Genomic DNA, 13,280 nt, shown 5'->3' on the forward strand with positions numbered 1-13,280 from the left:
TGAAATCGTACCAAACTTCTGGTATGCACCTATATCCCCCGTCGGTATGTCCCAAGGGTATATATATATTTTTTTAGTTTCCAATTATTTTTTTGGGGGAAAAATTTTTTTTGCAACTTATATTGTTTATAAAATGTGATATCACGTATATTACAAATAAATTTGTGCAAAATAATTGTTTGAATTATGATCGGTTTAAACCATGACAAAACGGCAACTCGGGTACAGTCATTTATCTATATATCTACACATCTGGGCAGTGTCTGTTGTCACTTAACGACTCCCTCAAACTTTTGTTTCTGTGGTTGTGGTGTTTTTAATGACGTTGTGGTGGTTTTGAATCACATGGTGGTGAGGTATTTTGAATAATGTGGTGGTGAGGTGTTTTTAAATGATATGGTGGTGAGGTGTTTTTAAATCTCATGGTGGTGAGGTGTTTTTAAATCACATGGTGGTGACTTGTTTTTAAATCACATGGTGGTGAGGTGTTTTTGAATCACATGGTGGTGAGGTGTTTTGAATTACGTGGTGGTGAGGTATTTATAATTATGTGGTGGTGAGGTGATTTTAATTGTGGTGGTGAGGTGTTTTGAATTAGTTGGTGATGAGGTGTTTTGAATTACGTGGTGGTGAGGTGTTTTTAATTTCGTGGCTGTGAGGTGTTTTTATTATGTGTTTTATGGCTGTGAGGTGTTTTTAATTTTGTGGTGGTGAGGTGTTTTTATTACGTGTTTTCTGGCTGTGAGGTGTTTTTATTTCGTGTTTTATGGCTGTGAGGTGTTTTTATTTCGTGTTTTATGGCTGTGAGGTGTTTTTAATTTTGTGGTGGTGAGGTGTTTTTATTACGTGTTTTATGGCTTTGAGGTGTTTTTAATTTCGTGGTGGTGTGTTTTTATTACATGTTTTATGGCTGCGAGGTGTTTTTATTACGTGTGATGGCTGTGATGTGTTTTCAATTTCGTGGTGGTGAGGTGTTTTTAATTTCGTGGTGGTGAGGTGTTTTTAATTTCGTGGTGGTGAGGTGTTTTTATTATGTGTTTTATGGCTGTGAGGTGTTTTAAATTACTTGGTGGTGAGGTGTTTTTATTACGTGTTTGATGGCTGCGAGGTGTTTTCAATTTCGTGGTGGTGAGGTGTTTTTAATTTCGTGGTGGTGAGGTGTTTTTATTTCGTGTTTTATGGCTGTGAGGTGTTTTAAATTACTTGGTGGTGAGGTGTTTTGAATTACTTGGTGGTGAGGTGTTTTGAATTACATGGTGGTGAGGTGTAATCGTCCCAAACTTCCAGTCTGCACCTAACCCTCCCCTATGTGTGTGCTGAGGGGTTCTTTCTTGAGACAAAAAAACATTCAACCTAAATCTTCAACCTAAATTGCCTATAAAAATGTAATATCACAAACACAACAAATACATTTGTGCAAAGTAATTGTTTGTTTTACGATTGGTGTAAATCATGACAACACAGCAACTCAGGTACAGTCATTAGCCTCAGCTAAAATAAGCCCGTTCCTCAGTAAAGACGCTTGGTGAGGCGAGCGCAGTGAGCCGAGCCAAGCTAGTATATATATATATACATATACACACACATACACACATTTTAGCATGGATCAGATCACTACGCTCACCTCACCGTACGTCGCTGCAGAGGCATGGGCTTGTTTTAACCGAGGATAATGACGTGACTGTGCATGAGTTTGTGTCATGATTTACACCAATCATAATACAAACATTTCTTTTGTACTAATTTATTTGTAATATTGGTGATATTATTTATTTGAAATTTATTTGTAATCAAAAAAGGTCCATGTGGTGTAAAGCTCTCAATGGTCAAGGGTCCAAGCAGTCTATCAGTCTGAATGGTGTAAGACTAAGTGGTCTAAATGGTGTTAAGGTCGAAGGGGTCAAAAGGGACTTAAGGGGTGTAAAGGCTTAAAGGGTATAAAAGGTTGGAAGGGTGAAGGCATCTAAAGGTGTCCAAAGTATTCAAAGGGTCTTAAAGGTAAAATAAGTCTTAAGGGTCTTGGTGGACAGGTTGGGTGCTCAGGGTCTTTTGGGTCTTTAAAGGGCTAAGGGATCTCAGCATTTTAAGGGTCGGTCGAAAGGTACATTCAAGCAGTGCATAATTAATCGCTATTAATCATAATTGATTTTGGTAAAGATCCGAATCCAGATGCTGATATGAGTTTTTACTTTTTAAAGTGATTCTTCACCATTAAGTGATGGGGCCAAAAACAATTTAAAGCACGGTGTTTAAAAAGGTGGAGCACCGGTCTAGTATTTAACCTGTATTAGACCAGTTTTGATGAACTGTAGTTAGAAATGGAGAACGAGGGTAGAAGACAAAAGAAGCATAGAGAGAGCAAATCTAAGGATTATGACATGGATGTGCAGGGTGACACTAAAGGATAAACAGAGTAATGGAGCCATATTATAAGAAACAAGCTCAAAGCCAGTAGTACTGAGGAAGAGTTGAGAAAGAAAAGACCAAGGTGGTGTGGGATGTGGTGAGAAAGAGAGGAGAGAAGAGGAGTCTGTCTGTCTAGAAAGTCACTCGTTTAATAGTTGAGGGCAAAAGACCAAGAGGTAGACCAAAAAAAAGACCTGGAAGGATGTGATCAGTGGAGACATGCAGTTGTTGGGGTTATTGGAGGAGAATGATTTGACAGGACTAAGTGGAGACGTGCCAACAGACGACCAAGCCCCTGCTAAGGGGAAATGGTCATTAATCAACTAGTAGTAAACTAGTAGTATTAGTAGTATTAGTAGTTTAAAAAAAAAAAGTGTATCTTGTCCTTTCGCCATTATGTCAAAAAATAAAATTGGGTGAATTTGGCATTCCAGAAGAATTAAATATTTTCCGTTTCTCGTAAACAGCATGGGAATGGCCTTACCGGTTCCTCGGCCTGCGCCAACTGCTTGATGCCTACCAGTGCAGACAAGCTTTAGTTCATTCACCTTTTGGCTACAGGTCCAGCATGCAGTGGTGGGCATCAGGTGTGGTTGTGCCCTGCTGGAGGCTGCATGACAATTATTTCAACAACCTGGTACACACCTTTGTCACCCAAGATCCAGCACTACATCAAGCATTGCAGCCAGGGTAGATAAATACACTATCAAATGCCTGTGAGGAAACAGCTCTGTTTTTTACGATGTACAAGATGTATGTTTTGGTGGTAGAAAGGCAACGAGTAACAATGAGTTGAGGAAAAGGGTAATAAAGGATTTATTTTTCCTGTTTTGAAATGCAAAAAAATTAATTTATTTGTATTTCCTCAAAAATTGAGAATGTATGCATCTTGGACAAGAGACAGCATAGCCGTTACAAGACCTACCTTCCGTAGCAATTTCCTCCACTGCTTTTCCTTGCAGCACAGCCATGTAGCCCATACCAGAAAATATGACAAATCCAGAGAAGATACTGGTGGCTGAATTTGCAAAGGAGACTATCAGCACATCCCTGCAGGAAGTAAGTTTAAAAGTCATAAAAACACATCAGCTGTGAGAATGAACTTAGAACAGGACACCCTCAAGCCCGTTTAAAGCCAAACCAATTTGCAACAACCAGTGGCAGGAACCCAACATCAACATCAGCTTTTATATGCATTATGCATTATGTTTTGACCTCTGTCAAAGTGCCTTTGGGCTTCATGAAAAGCGCTATACAAAATAAATGAATTATTATTATTATTATTATATGCCTTTCCTAACACTACACTATTTACACATCACTTTCCATATGCTTGGCTTTGCCATCTCACTGTCAATTATGTACAACTTCAGCTTTCAGCACTTCAGATCATCCACGATTCAAAAAAAATAAAAATAAGAATAATAATAATAATAATAATAATAATCAACTCTTCCGAAGATGTAAGGCCAATTAAAATTACATGTTTTCAATTAATGGGGTGTGCTCAAAGCCTCAAACCCACCGAAGAGGATTGTTGTCAAATTTGTTGTAGCTGGACAAAATAACGACCGTCCCAAAGCTGATGCCAAGCGAGTTGAAGATTTGAGCTGCTGCATTGACCCATACCTGGATAACGACACGTAGATCCACATTGACCTTGAATGTCAATCTGCAATTTTAACATCCTGCATTTCTACATTGCACAACAACAACAACAACAACAACAACATGCATTTTAAGGCCATCTTCCCTGCAAGAGCGGGGGTTAGCCTTGCGGTCCCCATGACAATCTTCTCCATCTTGCCCTATTTTCTGCATCTCCCCTTGTTAACCCCCTTGCCCGCATTTCTTCTTCTTGTTAACCCCCTTGCCCGCATTTCTTCTTCCACCATCTTTCGCCAAGTCTTTCTCGGTCTTCGCCGTCCTCTACTTCCTTCTACATTCATTTCCATCACTCTTCTCAACCAGTCACTTTCATCCTTCCTCAACACATGACCAAACCATCTCAACCTGTTTCTCTTCACAGCATCCATCACAGGTTCTATTCGCATCATCTTTCGCAATTCATCATTTGTCTTCCTCTCTCTCAACGATACGCCGCACATCCACCGAACCATTCGCATTTCCACCCTTTCCAACCTTCATTGCTGCTCTACGTTCATTACCCATGTCTCGCTCCCATAAATCATAACACTGCTCACACATGCAGCATACACCTTTCCCTTCAGCTTCAACTACACTCCCCTCCTCATCAGCACACCACTCAGTTACCGAAACTTCTTCCATGCACATCTCACTCCAGCAACAATTGCCGAGTCTGATCCACCTTCTCCATTCAGCATGTCTCCGAGGTAGCAAAATGTTTTCACACCTTCCAGCTTCACGCTGTCTCCAAGATCCAACTCAACATTTCCTCCATCTGCAGCTCCCTCTGTGCACACCTTACACTTGAATGTAGCTGCCACACTGGTTAATGACCCTCTCAGACCACTACATTTTTGATGAACCCACTCGGCGCACATTGTACATTGAATGGAGTTCACTCCGACACCCTTCCTGCACACAGCACTCGGCCACTTCCCAGTTCTTTCCACCTCATCACATGCTTTACTAACTTGCCATCACCTTCGTCTTTCCGATATTTCTACATTACACATAAAAATAAAACTGCCCTCAAGTAATGAATATACTTTACACTGCTGCGTGACATTCAATGGGATAGTGGTTGCACACGTAAAACTTGGACAAATGTCCATAATTTCCAAATTTGGATTATAACAAGATTAAACTACAACAGCACTCTGTAGAGCTCATACCTCAGCCAGGCTGAACGGTTTACGTTTTGTATCTCACTTAAAGGTCAGATCTGGATCCGGACCTGAACCAAAATCTAATCAATTCATCCTGGTCACACACCCAACCGGTCTACCAAATTTCATGCGTATCCGTCCACAACTTTGAGATATCCTGCTTACAGCCAAACAAACAAGGATGACAACATAACCTCCTCCCACCTTTGGAGGCAGAGGTATCGAGAAAACTCGCATAAATCTCAAAGTGTACCCAAACTTAATCACCTTGACCCACCTGGTTTGAAGTGTGCAACCCAAGGCATACAAAACAACCTCCCTTCTGCTATCAACATTTGGATGGGCTGAATTCCAGCATATTACTGATACATCCTGGAATGTAGCCAACACGGCAATAACTGCAATCTTAACTTGATTCGGAATGGCCAATTGCCAAGCAAGATTACAAAACTGGATGTGTCCGTTTATTACAAATCTCATGAGTGGATGTCGAGTCATTTATAAAAAGACAAAATGAACTTTGTGGAGAAGATGAAAGGACAAAAGTTGGGGCTTCCAAGCAGAAGATAAAAATTTAGGGCAATATCAGTGGTAACGATTTCAAAAATGCATTACAGAAATTCACAAAATCAAAAGAGGCACGGACATAATATGGAGCAACACGTGAAAAGAAAACGAGCAAATTTGAATGGGAGTAGCAAAAACAAAATCCATACAACATTAGCATAAAACAGCACATGAGCAGTGGATTTTATGGTTGCTCCCTGATGGAATACAGGAAGGTCAGCATTTGGGGCACACAATAGCCTGGAAGTCAAAATGGCTCCAGAAGCACCCACATGCTACCTTAAGCATATGGTTCGAAGAAGGCAGCCCATCCTTCTCGGTGAAGGATTAACAGGGCAAACAGCCATGGGGGTATGACACCTGTCTGCCAGGCATTTTCAAAATGCACATTGTAACTGTACAAACACCTAGGATTTCATCCGAATCGGTCCATAACTGAGATATCCCGCTCACAGACGGACAAAGAGTGGTGAAAACAACCTCCATCCACCTCCAGTGGCAGAGGTAATAATAGTAAAGTTTTCTGAAGCAAATTTGATGAAAAAAGAAAAAAGAAAACATGAAGCATATATGGTTCGAAGTATGCATCATCAGTCACAAAACTTAAAACAACGTTGAACATAAATCTGGAGCCTTGATACATTCGAGATTTGCAGGAGAAACCAAAGGAAAAAATATATATATATCCATAAGTCTCAAATCTATTTTTCAATGCTGATCAATAGACTGGGTTACTCTCCCTCAATATAGATCTATCCTCAATATAGAATAGATCAATATAGATCAATAATAATGGAATAAAGAGCTAAAAAAAACAAAAAAAAAAACAGAGGGAGACAGGCCGACGTAAAAACACTAATGGAATAAAGAGCTAAAAAAAACAAAAAAAAAAACAGAGGGAGACAGGCCGACGTAAAAACACCAAAGTACGGCGGCAGGGATTTTCGAAGCTCCACACGGTCTCCACGTTTTTCGAAGTTAAGTCTGTTCACAATTGTATTTTGTCGAAACTGTACTTATCTTTCGGTGTGTGAAGTTATTGTGTGCAACTTTGGTTGTTTCTCGGTGTTTATCTTTCATAAATTGATCGTCTGTTTGCCGTGTCGCGAGCAAGGCCTTGTACAGTGTGCACTGTACAACCTTGAGGCTTTGTTTTTCTCTCAGTGGTCCGTCGTTTGTGATCCAATAACTTTCGTTCTCTGTATTCCCAGTCTTTTCACCCATAGCCTACTTCCTTGTGTAAATCTCAACTCAAAAAAAAAAAAAAAAAAAAAAAAAAAAAACATTTCCTTCTCTGTTCTCATTCGTTTATTCATTCTTATTCGTTCGTTCGTTCTTCGACCACGTGTTTCTCCCCCATTTCCCCAGATAGTTTTCACTCATTAACCTTCAATGTCTACACTTTCCCCTCAAGTTATGTATTCCGTCATATTTTATAACACCTTTTTCTTCTTCTTCTTTAAAAGGCTGCTTTCGACTTGCTCACCAAATCAATTCATCCCAAAAAAAATATCCATCTCCTATAGTGCCTTTGTTCTACATTCCCTAAACTCTCCTGCACTCCATCCTCCATCCAGCGTCCTTAAACGTATTTTTAACTCGAAGGTCACAAGAAACTCATTTTGCAATAAATGTTCGTTTCCCATAAATCGTACACTTTCAAAAATCCAATCTCACCCCTCCCCTCCAAATCTTCCCCATAACCCCTCCCCTCCAAATCTTCCCCATCACCCCTCCCCTCCAAATCTTCCCCATCACCCATCCCTTTCAAATCTCCCCCCTTGCCCCCTCCCTCCTAAACTACCCCCTCACCCCTCCCCGCCAAGACGCCCCCTCGCCCCTCCCCTCCTAGAATCCTGCCTCACCCCTCCCCTCCAAATCTCCCCCATATCCCATCCCTTTCAAATCCCTCCCCTTGTCCCTTCCCTCCCAAACTCCCCCCTCACCCCTCCCCTTCAAATCTCCCCACCCTCATTGCTTCTCAATTTCCCCCCGCTCACTCCCCCTCCTCAAAGCGTCCTCCCCGCTTCTTCCCCCTTCAAACTCACCTCCATCTCCCCCAACCTTCTGCCTCGCTCTTCCCCCTCCTCAAATAACACCTCATTGTGGCTCACCCAATCACCATCAAACCTTTTGTCCGCCCCATCCTTCCCTTTCTCCGAGCTATTCTGAAATCTCTGACACACCTTCAACAGCTCTCCCTACCTCCTCCACCTCTTCCACATCTTACCCTACCCCTCCTCCCCCCTGTTCTGTATCTGATGCTCCCCCTTCCTCTTCATTAACGGTATGGACCTCAAACATCCGGGGCCTTCGTTCAAACTTAACCGATCTCTCCATACAGGTTGCTTCTGTCAAACCAGACGTGATCTGCTTAACAGAAACTTTCCTCCTTTATGATGTCTCTGATTCCATAGTATCTCTCCCGGGCTACTCCCTCCTCCGGTATGATAGACCTGAGCCTCGTCCTGGAGGCGGGGTTGCTATCTTTATCAAAAACTCTCTTCCTCACTCGCCCTGCACTGCACTCTCTCCACCTCACCCCCAGGAATACCTCTGGCTACGGCTTCCCCTTCGCTCCCACCTATTGTTCATATGTGTGTTGTACCGTCCACCAAACAGTGATGACTCCATCTACATCTCGCTGTCTGATGATATGGACCAACTTCTATCTACTCACCCCAACTCTCTCTTCCTCATATGTGGTGATTTCAACTGTCATCATGCCAGTTGGCTGGGTGTGGGTACCTCTCTCACCAGCCATGGCTCCTCAGCAAAGGACTTCTGCGACTCACTGGGACTGACACAATCTGTCAATTTCCCGACCCGGATCTCAGTCAACGGAACATCTTCTCTTCTGGACTTGGTTATGACTAACTTCCCTGAAAATGTCTGCTGCTCTTCTTCTGCTCCGATCGGAACATCTGATCATGTCCTTGTTAAAGTGGACATCTCTCTGACCATCCTCAGGGAGCCTGCTCAGCGTCGACGAGTCTGGCATTTCACTCAGGCCAACTGGCACGGTCTTCAAGCAGCCATCAATCATCTGGACTGGTCTCCCATCTCTACCACCTCTGACATCAACTCATCCTGGGAATTCTTCCAAAGTAAATTGCTCTCTCTCATGCACAGATTTATCCCATCTCGTCTTCAGTTGTCATACCCTTCCTCCCGTCCATGGTACACGGAATCTTGTGGTGAGGCTGTTGCCCAGAAACAACTTGCCTTCGTCTCCTGGAAAGCAAATCCAACGGAAGGAAATCTCATTTCCTTTCACAAAGCCCGAAACAAGTGTGTGTCCACCCTCAGGAGAGCCAGGAAACAATATCTCTCCGTTCTCAAGACAGAACTCTCTTATCTGTCTCCCTCTTCCAAATCCTGGTGGCGTCTGGTCAAATCCGTTTCTGGTGTTTGTTCCCCCTCCATCCCCTCCCTTACCTCAAACGGCTACACAGCTGACTCCGCACGTGAAAAAGCTGAATGCCTCAACTCTGTGTTTGCCTCTAAATCTTGTGTCCCAAACCCATCCCTCTCTGTACCCACCATACCCAGTCGTACCCTGCTGCTCCTGGACTCCGTGTCCTTTCCTCCTGACAAGGTGGAAAAGTTTCTGTCAACCATCGACTCTGATTCTGCAACTGGACCCGACGGCATCAGCCCACGGGTCCTAAAATCCTGCTCTGCTGCTCTATCTCACCCTCTCTCTGTTCTCTTCACCCTCTCTTTTGCTCAAGGTCAACTGCCATCTGCTTGGAAATCAGCCAACATCACCGCTTTGCACAAAAAAGGTGCAAAAACAGATCCTAGCAACTACAGACCAATCAGCCTTCTCCCAATTATCAGCAAAGTCATGGAATCCATCATTGCTTCTGATATGAAATCTTTCCTCTTCTCCAATGGCTTGATCTCTGATCATCAATTTGGTTTCAGACCAGGTCACTCTACTCTGGACATGCTGCTTCTGCTGTCTCAACAATGGATGGAGGTCCTCAATGCCAAACAGGAAATTAGAGCTGTCTCCCTCGACATATCACGTGCCTTCGACACGGTCTGGCACCCCGCTCTGCTCACCAAACTCTCCTCTTTTGGTATCCATGGAAATCTCCACGCATGGCTGGCGGACTTCCTCTCTAGTCGTCGTCAACGTGTGGCCCTGAATGGGTTTCTCTCATCTCCTCTTCCTGTTCAGGCTGGAGTTCCCCAAGGCAGTGTTCTGGGCCCCGTGCTTTTTCTGGTCTTCATCAATGATCTCTCTGACTCTCTCGAAAATCCTCTCTATCTCTTTGCTGATGACTCCACTCTCTGCCGCTCCATTCCTCTTCCCTCAGATCGGCAGTCTGCTGCCTCCTCACTCTCTGAAGACCTGGACAAAATCACAGACTGGTCAAACAAGTGGAACATGTCTTTCAATCCTGACAAATCTCACACTCTTACTATGTCTCTCCGAAAAGATCGACTGGACAACCCTCCCATCTACTTTCTCAACAATCCTCTCCAAGAAGTTCTGTCGCTCAAGATTTTGGGTCTCACTATCTGCCATGATCTTTCTTGGGAAAACCACATTTCCAAGCTGGCCTCCAAAGCCAGTCGCCGACTGGGCATCCTCCGTCGTGCGAAGTCCTTCCTCGGCACACCTAAGCTCCTCACCACATACAAGGCTTTCATCCGCAGCTCAATGGAATACTGTTCTCCCCTATGGGCCGGTGCTCCTGCCTCACACCTAGCTCGGCTTCACGCTGTTGAAACCAAAGCTTTCAGAATTATTGGAATCTCCCGCGATGAAGCTATCTCTGAGGGCCTTTCACTCACTCACCGCAGGCAGGTAGGTGGTCTTTCTGTCTTCTACCGACTCCTCTCCGGCCTTGCACCCCCAGCTCTCTCTGTGCTCTGTCCCCCAAATATTCCTACAGGTCGCACAAGATCTGCAAGCAACCCTCTGATGGTTAAACTGCCGAAATCTCGGCTCTCCGCTCACCTTCACTCTTTCATTCCTCTTTTCTCCCGCCTCTGGAACAAACTCCCTCACTCCCTTCAATCCCACTCCTCCCTCCAGGTCTTTAAAACAGCTGTTCACCACCATCTCTTATCTTCCCCCATCCAAAACCTTGATCTTTTCTACCCCCGCTAATTCACCCCAGATCCACCTTGTTTGAAACTCCAACTTCTTTCCTGGAAGTCCTGGCAGTGTCCATATGTTTTATACCTCTCCCACTGCCCCCTTCCCACGCCCCCCCCCCCCAAAGCCCTCGCCCTCTCTCAGATCTCTCGATGTCTCCATGTCTCTCGGTCCCTGCTCTCAAATGTTGTGTTTGTGTCCGTCCCCCTCTCTCCCCATCTTGTCTACCGCTCCCTATGTTATATGTTTTATGTGTCGGTTTGTCTTTCTGTGTGATTAATGTTCGCTCTTTCACGAGCCTCGATATTGTATACAAAAAAAAAAAGAAAAAAAAAAAAAAAAGTAGAGACAACCAAGCAGACAAGCAGTGGAGACACACCGGCACAGTGAGGTAAAAGCTGACAGATGATTGAGAGTTCCTTGAATCAATGCTTGCCTCCATAAACAATAATTACCACAATGGCACAAATCATAAATTCTACAGGTAGAAGCACCTGCACGTCAGCAAGTCTGCGCCAGTCAGGTACAATGAAGTAACGGACTCCTTCCCAGGCTCCAGTCAGGAAGCAGTTGTTGATGAGGAGGGCCAAAAGGATGAAGTAGGGGAACATCACGGTGAAGTACACCACCTTTGGTGTCGATACAGGAATCAAACAAATCGTTTTATCTCAAGTAGATTCATATTGCTAAAACTGCAAAGCAAACATTCCAATAAATCATATTTGAGGGCTAAAAAAGGGCAAAATAAGTGTAACTACTTTCTGCCAGAATAACAAAACTCAAATTTTGAGGACAGCAACCAATTCTGTATCAAATGCTTTGCAAGCTGCTTGCCATGCGGACCATGCAATCAAGGATTCAAGGGCTGGGGTGCGTTCCATTAGTAAGCAGCTTGCTATTGCTTTCCAAGCCAGTCGCTCCATAACAACCGCTTTGCAAACCGCTCACCTAGCCTCAGCAAGCGATTAAGAGAGGTGCTTCATTGTGTGAGCAAAAATGGCTGACAGTCGGTTTCAAAATAATACTACAACCAATGAAATGTTCAGAAGCATATCCTTGTAATGTATACAGTACTGTAAAGCAGGGCGAAGGGTGAGTGGAGGAGAGATGTTCCAGATGAGGATGTGCAAAATCAGGATGTGCAAATCCTGATTTAAATGTGTACTGTGTAGCATTGCTTGTGGTGGGAGAGTATGTTACAAGTAGCCAACTTGTTCTAAAATACAGTATGGAAACTCTGTTATAGTAAAACGTGGAAGAATACACATCCCAAGTGACGAGAAAAGCTAGCAAAAGTATCCCCTCATCTCTCCCTCGCCTTCTCCCCCTCTCCTCTCTCCACCACTCACCTCACCCATCTCTCCCCGACCACCTCTCCAAACATCCGTGTCTATCCTATTTAAACAGTTTCAATTTCCTTTTCAGTTCCCCCCGCTTCCACTTTCCAGTTGTTGCTTTTATTCGATATTTGATGTACCATACTGACCGGTACGCGTTACTGATGGGTGCACAAAACTCATCACGACACAGAATTATACACACAAAGTTGTGGTTTACAGTACGTCTGATTAATTGCAATGAGGGAATGGGAAACGGGAACGGGTTGAAATGGGATACCAAACATGAACGGGTCAAAATGTTAAGATTCCTTTGGTGTGCTTCAGGCATAAATGTGAAATGCACGAACATATGATGTACATATGAGGCACATATGAGGCACAGCCTCGATTGTTCCTGAAAAAATAAAAATAAAATAAAAACCTGGGTTGATGGGCCATTAAAAAATGTGCACAGAAAGCTGGCTTGATTGCTCTCTGCCTCGAACAAACAACAACTCAGGTTATATAATGAAGCCACTGCCATTGAAAACATTGCTATTGCTTGCAGTGCATATAAAAGTCTTTCAAAATTTTCAACTTTTGCTACCTTGTAGCCTGGAATTGAATTGCATCAAATCGGACTTTTCTCCACCTTTATTTACACATCGTAACACACAACCTACAAGTGAAAACACAAATTCTACAAATTTCAGAAAATTAATTAAAAATACAAAACTAGAATATCTTGATTGGATAAGTGTCCTTGGATAAACAGGAAAAGTGAATGTTAATACAGCACAAAAGGGGTAGATTAAACACCCAGAAATCGTTTAAAAAATCATTCTAAAATGCACCAATTATCTGTGTTATGGCATAATGAAAACATCCAAGCCCTGCTTCGCCATTGTTAGACTATCGGTCTTGTTTATGACGTATTAAAGAACTATCTTTGCTTCCTTCCCTCATTCCCTCACATCCCCAAACCCTAACAAAAATAGTGGAGGATGGAATGCCTCAAGGTTCCGTAGTGTCTTCGGCCAAGTTTTGTTTCTCATCTAC

The 13,280-nt window shown here is 43.3% G+C and overlaps 1 protein-coding gene across 9 annotated transcripts in view; it reads right to left on the bottom strand.

Annotated features, from left to right (window-relative positions):
- The window catches only part of LOC137439457 (sodium- and chloride-dependent GABA transporter ine), a 202,490-nt gene that overhangs the window by 54,982 nt on the left and 134,228 nt on the right, over positions 1-13,280 (bottom strand). For 5 of the 9 annotated variants that reach the window (XR_013621459.1, XM_068135220.2, XM_078768563.1 and 2 more), the window contains 3 exons: positions 11,397-11,531; positions 3,932-4,035; positions 3,332-3,456 (listed from right to left, as the gene is read on the bottom strand). Coding sequence is in view for 8 of the 9 variants with exons in the window: in XM_068135220.2 (XP_067991321.2) it covers positions 3,332-3,456; positions 3,932-4,035; positions 11,397-11,531 (364 nt within the window). In the remaining variant the exon portion in view is untranslated. Of the gene's footprint in view, positions 1-2,890; positions 3,017-3,331; positions 3,457-3,931; positions 4,036-11,396; positions 11,532-13,280 lie in introns of all 9 variants that reach the window. The other 4 variants (XM_068135219.2, XM_068135223.2, XM_078768564.1 and 1 more) reach the window with 1 other exon arrangement.

The sequence above is a fragment of the Myxine glutinosa genome, chromosome 14 (assembly GCF_964187855.1).
Source record: "Myxine glutinosa chromosome 14, kmMyxGlut1.1, whole genome shotgun sequence".
Lineage (NCBI taxonomy): Eukaryota > Metazoa > Chordata > Myxini > Myxiniformes > Myxinidae > Myxine > Myxine glutinosa.